Source organism: Lineus longissimus, chromosome 6 (genome assembly GCF_910592395.1).
Source record: "Lineus longissimus chromosome 6, tnLinLong1.2, whole genome shotgun sequence".
Lineage (NCBI taxonomy): Eukaryota > Metazoa > Nemertea > Pilidiophora > Heteronemertea > Lineidae > Lineus > Lineus longissimus.
In genome coordinates this window covers 8,732,904-8,743,616 of record NC_088313.1, presented here as the reverse complement: position 1 = coordinate 8,743,616, position 10,713 = coordinate 8,732,904, and the positions used below count along the sequence as shown (strand labels likewise).

The 10,713-nt window shown below is 42.2% G+C and overlaps 1 protein-coding gene across 1 annotated transcript; it reads right to left on the bottom strand.

The window, feature by feature from the left end:
• Window positions 1–4,716: 4,716 nt before the first annotated feature.
• LOC135489933 (uncharacterized) lies at window positions 4,717–7,506 on the bottom strand. The gene is made up of 4 exons (XM_064775567.1): window positions 7,402–7,506; window positions 6,437–6,678; window positions 5,575–5,804; window positions 4,717–4,922 (listed from the first exon to the last, which is right to left on the bottom strand). Exons 1-4 carry the CDS (start codon window positions 7,504–7,506, stop codon window positions 4,717–4,719), a joined length of 783 nt encoding a protein of 260 aa, XP_064631637.1.
• Window positions 7,507–10,713: the final 3,207 nt, after the last annotated feature.

The following is a 10,713-nucleotide window of genomic DNA, read 5'->3' as shown; positions in this document are numbered from 1 at the left end:
ATGTGAAAGTCATACAATGAAACTTTAACAAATACAAAAAAACCCAAATAACCATGATTATGATGTACAAACTGAACCAATGGACCATTCCCATAGTATAAAAGGAAATTTAATTCCAGAAGGAGCCTCTACAGGCCAAGGGACTGACATTAACCTATCCCACCGTCCTGAGAAACCTAACAAAAATTGCCAGAAAGTTTGGCAGCAGAATTAGGCCAGAGGGAAATGAAGACTAGCATAAGCCTATCTTGACACTTTCTCTGAACAAATCTATATACTAAAACAAATGGTCCATAAGTCCAAAAATAAAAAAACCTAGATTCAACAAGAAAATACCCAATCTCGAGTATGTATTATATTAACAACAACATGGAAAAATATTCAAAAAAAAACAAACAAACTTAGTGTTAAAATTCCCATTCCCCATGTTAAATCCCATTCAGTATTTCACTTAGTATATCTCATAGTCGTCCATCCATCGAGGTCTCCCACATACGCGCCCCGACCTGGATTTTTCATTTTCTCGAAACAGGTTTGGAAGTTCATCACCCACTAATTCACAAGAATCCCTGCTCTCAACTTGTACAGTAGAACTCCCACCATGCACTAGTGGTGACAATATCCCCTTCCATTGGGTATCTTCCATGTTTCCATCATCCTCAGTCCTATTGATTTCATTCAGAGAGTCTTCCTGATCTATCCCGCAATCCACTGTCTCAGGAGTAGACTCTTCTTCATAAGAATCAATATTATCACGAGACAAACTATGGGGTGGTTTCGCACCATTGGCGACCTCCTTATCCTTTGGGTTTGTGTCCACGTTACCTTCATTCACAAGTAAATCGTGTCTCGCTCTCCTCAACCAACCAGGCAATACTCTATCCACACATGGTTTGAGTTTGTCATGATGTATGAAGCCTTCTCTCTTGGGAAAACGAACTCGGTAAATGGGTGGTCTGGCCTCAACCACCAAAAAGGGGCCCTTCCAAGGTGAGCGCAGCTTCTTACTCACACCAATTTTCGAAGTCTCATCTAGTTGATAAACTGTATCGCCAGGTGAGTATGTACATTCTCGCAGTCGGACGTCATAATGTCTTTTTTGACGGACTTGGGCATTCTGTAGATTTTCCCTTGCGAGACGATTGACACAGCGCATGCGTTGTTCCAGTTCTTTGATCCATACTGGAGGTACCTTGTGAGTCGAGTCAAGGTCACTATATCCTATCAATAATTCAAGTGGTAGTATTACCTCCCTACCTAGCATAAGCCTGTTGGGCGTGAATCCAGTTTGTTTATGCACCGTAGCATGGAGAGCCATAGTCAATAGAGGTAACTCATCATCCCAAGTTTTGACGTTATCTTCAATGAAACAGCGTATCATTTGTAAAATCACACGATTATACCTTTCAACTTGCCCGTTCCCTGATGGGTGATAAGGAGTAGTGCGAGTTTTTGTAATTTCTAACAGATGGCATAACTCTTGAAACAGCTGACTCTCAAATTGCCGTCCTTGATCCGTATGGATGTATAACGGACATCCAAAAGTTGTAATGAATTTCTGTACAAATTCTTCAGCGACAATTTGTGCTGTCTGCTCGGGTAGAGCAGCGCATTCTAACCACTTTGTGTATTGATCTATCATGGACAAGACATAGACATTGTTCCTATCACTGGGCGTAAATGGACCAAGAATGTCTATGTGAATTCTCTCCATGGGGAAACCAGCATGGTGGTGCTGTAGCGCCGTCTTTTTCCGAGTTGAAGTTTTGCATTTGCTGCAGACATGACAAGACTTGACATAAAGTTCCACATCTTTCCTCATTGGATACCAATAGCATGATTGACGAACACGGGACAGAGTCTTGTCCCGACCTAAGTGGCCTCCTATTCTGCTATTATGACACCAAATTAATACCTCAGTACGCATGGACTCCGGCACAACAAGTAGTTTCCTAACTTGTGTGATATCTTCCCACAGGTAGAAGAGAACACCATCCTCTAGACAGAGTTGACCTTTAAGCAACCACATGGCTCTCGTAGCTGGCGATGTCAGTAGTAATTCCCAGGACTTTGGTTCATCACCTTCAAGCCAAAAAATTACTTTCTGGACATCTGGATCTTACTATACTGTTTCTGCCGGAGACCCTTCTTCGAATGCGTCTCTAACCAGTTAGGTACTGTCTCATTTTCCGGGGGATTAATAGTTGTTGGTTCATCGGGACCCTCCTCTTGTGGTTCCTCGGTGGCCACACAAGCCGTTTCTTCTCGTGGATTGGGTAGAGTCAGCTCAATCTCTGGTGTACTTTTGAGAACGGCTTCGACACCTCGAACAGCCAATGGAAGGACGTCATCTACATCAGTATTGAAACGAGACCAGTTTCCCGCCCGGCAGATGCAGCCGACAGACGATACAACGTTCACCACAGGCGAGTTCGAAGTATCATTGAACGTACGTTTGGAAGATGGAAAAATCGATGGAGGCTCGGTTCATCACCGTTTTCCTTTTGGCAGCCTTTTGCTTTGCCTTCGACTTCAAGTCATCCCATTTGTGATGAACCGCTTTGGTAGTCCTTAGGACTTTTCCAACACTGTTGATTTTTCTTGTTATTTCTGTCCACGTGTCGGCCTTCCTATTAAGCGTTACGACATCGGAAAATTTGTTGTTAATCACGGACCAATTCAATTCGACTAGATCAACGAACTTCATAATTTGACTTGGCGAGAAATTGGCCTTCCGGCGATTCCCCTTTGCCTCCTCACGTTGCTGGCTAACGGTATTGCTCCTCGATTTCTGACTCTCCATGTTAACAGTGTGACAAATATCTCCGAAACGACGTTAGCTAGTCCAGCCACTGTATAAATATTCGTTTTATACAATGACGTCGTGCGCAACTGAATTACATAACACATCCATGACTGTTCAGTTCAAACGCGTTCACGCATATAGGTAGTTACGAGAGGTTTAGTAAGTAACGCGGTAGTAATACGTTAATAATGCTTTGTGAATAATACGTAGTGGCTTACTAGGCTGTTACTAAAGTCTTACTAAGAGCCACATAAATCGTTCTTAGTGACAAAGTTACGAAAGCTTCATGAATATGGTCCCTGATTACTGCCTCTGAGGCGGAGAACGTTAGGATGTACCAGATTACTACGTGACAGTAGACCTTTGGCAGGACGTTTTACGTGTACGCGAACGTGCACAAAGAGCGCGGACGTAATAGCCCCCGTAAGTGAATATTTTTGGATTTGGCAGGGCGTTTGGAACTATGTGGTTCGGCAGGATGTTTCCGCGCAGTTTAACGCGCGTCTCGTGTAAGTCGTTCTACGTGGCTTTCTTACCAACATAAAACAGTAAGGAAACTTACATTTATCTCTAATAGTGAGTTATTATTTCATAACAATATGTTTCGTTGCGATTATGGAACAATTTGCCCTCTTTTTAACATAGGTCCAGGTCCGTTTGTAAACTAAATCGCGCGAACACGCACTAAGTCGGGAAAAGGATTCGTTCTGGTGTAGATGGACTTGGGACATCAGAATGGCATATCTTTGGAGAGGAAAGAGAGCTCGTGATTTAGAAATGTACCTTGTATATCTAGACATGGACGAATTGGTACCTTTATTGAAAAGACGACCACCGGACACTGAGGAATCTCCGTTGGGCCCTCGCTTTGACCTTCAGCAGTACACAGACGAAGAATGTCGAGCCTCATTCAGATTTGGAAAAGCTGAAATTCCTCGGCTATGTACGGCACTAGGAATCCCCCAACGTATCGAGTGCAAGGACAGATCCGTGGCATCAGGAATGGAGGGTTTATGCATTTTTTTGTATAGACTGTCTTACCCGAATAGACTCAGTAGCATGAGGAAAGTGTTTGGACGGCCAAAATCTGTTCTTTCGATTATCGTAAATGAAGTGCTGGATCAGATATTTCGACAACATGGCCGTTTGTTGACGGATTTCAATCAACCGTGGTTGACAGACGACATCCATGATTTTGCCGATGCTGTTACTAGGAAAGGAGCCGCATTAGACAACGTATGGGGGTTTATCGACGGTACAGTACGTCAAATTTGTCGCCCAGGTCAAAATCAGCGAAAATGCTACAATGGACATAAGAGAGTCCATGCCCTGAAGTTTCAATCTGTGGTAACACCAAATGGACTCATCGCAAACCTGTACGGACCAATAGAAGGTCGACATCACGATTCTGCCCTTCTTCGTCTCAGTGAACTTTTGCAACATATAGAACGTTTTGAAAGAGACGGGCAACCCATGTCCTTGTATGGCGATCCTGCCTATCTGATTAGACCTCAACTTATAGGTCCATTCAGAGGTGCAGCCCTCACTCCTTTGGAACAGGAGTTCAACCGTACCATGTCAAAAGTAAGGACGTGTGTAGAGTGGACATTCGGCAAAATTGTCAATTTATTTGCCTTTCTCGATTTCAAGAAAAATCAGAAGTTACTGCTACAGCCTGTCGGTAAATACTATTGTGTAGCCAGCATCCTGACCAACTGCCATACATGTCTTTACGGCTCGGAGACAGACGATTACTTTGGACAACAGCCACCCGAACTCGAAGACTACTTGAATGTGAATCAAGGCTAAATGGATAGGCCAAAAGAAGAACAAAGATTATTGGTATGTACATGCATGTATTCTTATTCAAACCAACCCAATTACATTTGACTTCAAATACACGTTTTTCATTAGTCTTTTGCATTCTGTTTATTCATCAAAAGTCTGATGATTTCCATCCTCTCCACCCGCTCTTTTTGTCTTTCTTCCAATTCTTTTCCCATCCTTTCCTCGCTCTTCTCCTCCAAATCCATCTTTCGTTCCATGATTTCCACAATCGGATCGACCTTTTTCTTCTTCGGCTTTTTTTCTGCGGGCTTAATTTCGGGCACCAATTCTGAAGAAAAAAGAACGTGCAAGAAATAATACTTGAAGATGCACTATGGAGGATTGCACTGTAAAAGAGTTATGCACCACACCAAAAATTGTCAGCGATATTAGCTCGAAATTCAGCTATATTTAGTAATCTTCCAGATGCTTACTTGCTTATGAGAGACCACCATAGGTCGGGCCAGAAAAGTGACCCCTTAAGTTAAGGCTTATTAACAGTATTCTGGTTAGAGTGTGTTTTCCTGACCAACCCGATTTGGTGCCCAATAATCAGATTTACAACGGTAATCCTGGAACGCGCTCACTAAAGAGCTTGTCTGCTACTAACTGTACATATAAATCAGGAGGATCTTTGCCTCTTCCTACCAGGTTAGAGTTGCTATGTATACATATACTGTAGAACTTGGAAATAAGCGAGCACCGCGGAAAACCAGAACACGCCTGGATTTTATTGTATAATTGGAGAACAATTATTTGAAGAGTAGCCTAATCATCCGTTAGGCTTGAATGTTCGATTAGAGAATCACATCACTGCTGCCAACACCATGCATAAATAAAAATCTATGAGTGTTCCGATTTTCCGTGGCACTTGCTTATTCAAAGTTCTACAGTATGTTCAGTGTTATTTCGAACAGCGTCTGCGTTCTTTCTTGTCTTACCGTCATCACTTGCATCTGCTCCTCCCGATGTGGATGCCTTTGGGCTTTCAGGTTTAAGCGCTTCAAGTGCTCTCTTGCGTATTAGTAATCCAGCTTCCCGACAATCGCCGGCGGACTTATTTTTCTGCTTGTTCTTTTCTTTCTGTTTTTCCAGGTTTTCTCGGCTTTCCCTCTCTAAATCAATGAGTTCAGTAAGGATCTGCTCCCTCTCCTCATATTCTTCATTGGTTCTGTGAATTTGAAACAAGAAATAAGGCGAAGAAACAAAAGAGACTTTCGTCCGGGTTTAGAGTTGGCATGTGATCGTAAAAAGATATAGGGAACAGGTAGATTTTCCAAGTTGAAAAAATGCTGTAACTTACATCTGACATTACAAGTAGCGTTATGATTGTTTTTGGCCATACTGTATCGGAATAAATATCCACACTATTGTTCTGTAAATTGTCAACCAATAAATATAATCATGGTAAAATTGCAGAAGTGTCTTCGTGGTGTTTTCTTTTGGGGAAAGGTTAATATGGGATTGGTGCAGTACAGAAATCTTAGCACTTGTAGCTTGTAGTGCATTTCTCATTTTCATTTTATTATGTAATATGATTCCAGTTTTGGCTAGGGTAGGCTATATAGCTTGGATAACTGCTGCAAAAATCATAAGCAGAATATGGCCAATTGACCATTAGTGAAAACCGCACTTTAAGTGGTGAGACAGGATTTCACCAAACTACCTTGTTCGTGGCCATATTTCGCCTGAGTGAGCCCCAGATGAGTCAAAAATGCTACTTTTAATTTTTTTTAAATCTCCCAGTTAAGCTCTTGGAGTGCACACAACTAATTGCTGGAAAGGGCTAACATGATGACTTACTTTCTAAGTGATTTCATTTCGTTTGCCCGGTGCTTCTGCATGAGCCGCTGAGCCCTCTCACGAACCGTTCTCGCAGTGACAGAGGCACTACTCCCCGTTTTGACCAGTGCTGTGTTGACATTTTCAGCAACTTTGTCCCATAACCCGACCGACTCGAATGGGTTGGTTGCAAGCACCTCCCTGAGCAGCAAAATGTCTGTGGCCGGGGTGAAATGAATAATCTTCTTTTTCTCGTTCATTTTCTGCAAGCATAACGAAATTTAACAAAAATATTATGGAAAATGTATAATAGTTGAGGGATGCATGATCAGAATCAAGCTTTTCTAGGGCACAGACTTTAAACGCGCCTTGGGTGTCAAACCATGCTTACCACCGAAAAAGTCTCAGTGGCGCACTGATCAACAGATACAAATTTGGTTTTGTTCCTTTTCCTACCCCTTTCCTGTTCATAAATCCTCAGTGTTCATTGAAAAATACCTTGAAAGCTCTCGAAAACTAGTAACCCAGCGCCAAATTCCATATATGTATACTATAGCACCATTGTGTATGCTACTACACATACACGAATATTGTTGGAATAGTTTGCCAAAAATCGAGAATCGAATGGAGACAAATCGAAAATCGAGGAAGTCCAACACGTTTTGGACAAACGCACACTTACCTTTCCGCACGTTGCAGAAGCTCCGCGAGTATGCCACCACAGGCCCGAAACACCCGCATTTATACAAAAAGTGATGACCTAATACGCAATAGGCTCACGTAAGGGCCTCTGTTTCTCTCATGCCAAACTGTGATTATTACATACGATACCAGCCATTGGAAAAGTAGGCTTTAGTTACATGCAAAACCCCCGCGCACCTAAACGTATGTTCTAACGCCCTTGCAGGGGCCTATAACGCGAACAAAAGTTGTTGAGACACACACAAAGCGTCGACGAAGTACGCATAAACGACCGGGACGTTCACGTAAAACGTCCTGCCAAAGGTCTCTAGTTTCCCTCGACCGCCACGTGCACTCTCACGCCCTCCACGAACACCCCGGGAACTTTTGAGTCCCTGAGATTGAGCCATACTTGAGTATGTGCGGGTACTAGTAGGTATCCGCCACCAGTCACTGACCGTAACTCGTCGTACCCAACGTAGCAGGAGATTCACGCTGATTGGGTCCTTACCATTTATGCAGCGATCAATGACCCTCGTTTAGCACCGCCCCTTTTGTTATGGCGGAGGGGCACGCTTTTGACAATGTATGTTATTGAACAAGCAATCAGTTTCAAAAGCGGATAAAAAAAGTAGAAAATGTCCCCTTGCAGATACGGGCAATCAATGAATACAAAAGGGATATTATGCCAAGTTTATTCAATATAGAGTGATGGTACAATTCAGTTTTGTTCAGTAGGCCTAGCATTCAAAGTTTTCCAGTGACATTATGTTTAATTGTGTAACTGATGAACACCATTATCAGCAATGATTCCTGGGTCTTCTACATTCGTGGTATTTATGTTCTGTGCGATACACGGCAAGTGAGTTCAAGTTTCAAGTATTCAAGTATGGCTGGTCATTTAAGAGCCCTTCAGGCACTTTCCTGTTGCTCTGCTGGAATGCAATTGCCGCCATCTTTGGACGACGGTGTTGCATTTGTGCCAATGCAGAGCCTGGTTTTACTTCCCTCCAGTGTACTGCCCGCTGTTCCGGCTCCTCCTCGCTTCCAAGAGATCATGTTTCCTCATCGTGGTGGGGCTTTTACAGGAGAGGACGTCTACAGGAGAATGGTAAACCATCCAGCTAATTTCTGGCTTGAGACGGGGGAAACGTGCGAATCGTTTGGTGATTTATTGGACTTTATTCGGCCAGCCATTCGAGGAAATGATGAAGGCGCTGAACGATTTTTGTTGTCTAAGGAAAATCGATTATTGATGCTCTTGATATGGCTTCGAAAGTACCCCGATCTTAATTCAATGACTGTCTTATTTGAGATCAGCGAGCCTAGCGTTAGGCGTATAAATAACCGCATGCTATCCATTCTCTGGGACCACCTGATGATGGAGATAAGATGGCCGACGCTAAACGAATGGGACAACCTGCGAAACACGTGGGAGGTATTTCCAGACGGAGTCGGTACCATTGATGGTACAGTACACGAGATATATGTTCCCGAAAATGAAGGATATCTCTACTACAGCGGCCACAGGCACCGGTATGCGCTCAGTACCCAGATAATTGGAGATGCTAACGGAAATATCAGATACTTGCATGTGAGTATAATTGTCGCCTATACACAATTTTTGAAAAATGAATTTCGGCCATTCTGAAACGCCCTTTTCCCAAGCAACTGGAGTTTACCATCACTTTAAATCAAGACAATAAGTTTGCGAAAATAAACTTCAGCCGTTCTTAAAAAGCCCTTTCACAGGCAACGTTAGTTTACCATGAGATAGAAGTAACAATAGACAAAACTGTTTCAAGTAATTTACATAAAGTTGTCCATGTCTTCCAGTATTTTGAATGATTTTGGTGATCCTCGGATTTAAAAAATGAATTTTATGTAATGTCAAACATCTGTTGCCTGTGAAAAGGGCTTTTCAAAATGACAGAAGGTAATTTTCGCAAACCATGTAATGATCACCGAAATCAGTCAAAATTATCATGAACATTTGAGGACATCGATAAATTCAGGTAAATTGCAGCTAAAATGTAGTCATATAAAAGGGGAGAATAATGCCAAAATATGAATGTTTGTAATGCCCCTCTTATGGCTTGTTTCCACCTAGGCGTCAGCGTTGGCGCATCACGCTCACCTCCTTTGTTATTTTACGCACTATCGCATCCAGACAAAGGAGGTGAGCGCAAAACGTCAACGCCCACGCCTATGTGGAAACAAGCCTTTACAGGCATACCCTTGTTTACAAATAAAGCCTCGTCTTCAGGTAGAAGTGTAACAACATGTACAATGCGTGGCATGGTTAAATTTCACTTCCTACCTGGACACAAGGCCTGTTTGAAATTGACCAGCGTGTTACATGATCAAAGCCTAGTATCCACAGCATGTGGGACTTTGAGTCCATATCCAGGACTGTGTTTACCTGGAGACAAGATTTGTTTATCAACAAGGGGGTGGCTGTAACTGGCCCATTCCCAAAATCATTTATGCAAAGTTCGGCTCCATTCGTATTTGTGATCACATTATCATGGCAGTAAATTAAGAGAACGCAAATTCAATTCATAACAGTATGTACATTGCATGTACCTTTATTAACATTTTCTAAAACGCAACATTTTCGTACAACAATGAAATAATATCAACAGGATAACACCATTTAAAATCTTGCCATTATAAGATTGGCACATCTGGCGACACAAACATGATTTCTTAAAACCATTAAATTTCAATGAACATGACTCGAAGTATAAGTGGCTTGAAATTATTAGGGTGAATACTAACGCCACATGTCAATATTTGCAAAACCATCTCAAACTAATCAAGATACGGACGAAGATAACACTCTTTGGAGCCAAGAACCGCAAGATCCATACACCCTTTAAACATAGCCGGGCAAAGATGCAAATACCTTGGCGGTCAAGATGATTAGAGGACAGCCACTTCATACAGATTCGTACATTTTAACAGTCTGCCCTTTATCTTTTTCAGTCCGGATTCCTTGGGCACACAAATGATGCAGCTCAGCTTCGCCTTCTTCCAAGCATTGGTGAAAATATGCAGCTTCCGCTACCCGCAGGAACTTACATTTTGGCAGATCGTATTTATCCCAACGAATGGCCACTTCTGACACCATGGAAGGCTCCGAACCTGCGAGGGCAACATAGAGAACAGCGATTAATGTTTAATCGGGAACACGCATCGTGTCGGATTTCTATTGAACATGTTATTCGGTATCTAAAGACATATCGAATTCTCCAAGAACGATATAGGAATAGCAGAGACATGTTCTCAATGATTGCGGATGTATGTGTTTGCCTGGCACAGCGCCATATCGGACTCTATCAATCCATTCGTTAAGCCTTTTTGGGAGGAACATGGCAGACTAGCGCACAGCTACCTATTTGCATTTAACTTGTTGAAGCATTTTCTTCTCATTTTGTCAGTACTAGTGTAATGGAGTATGATGTAACTTCACTGACCACATAAATAATTGTTCATTGTTACTACGTCTTGTACTTTTAAAAATTAGTTCTAATTTAAGGAGAGCAATAAATAGAGATTACAAAAATATCCATTTCAGAAGTGACTGGTTGTTCTCTTTTTGAAATTGATGCGAG

Excerpts from the sequence above, each read along its gene's own strand:
- LOC135489933 (XM_064775567.1), bottom strand. The coding sequence starts at position 7,506 with ATGGCTCAATCTCAGGGACTCAAAAGTTCCCGGGGTGTTCGTGGAGGG. Across the intron at positions 5,805-6,436 it reads GAAATGAAATCACTTAGAAA|AACCAATGAAGAATATGAGG; the intron begins GTAAGTCATCAT and ends TCAAATTCACAG. Across the intron at positions 4,923-5,574 it reads AGCAGATGCAAGTGATGACG|AATTGGTGCCCGAAATTAAG; the intron begins GTAAGACAAGAA and ends TTTTTTCTTCAG.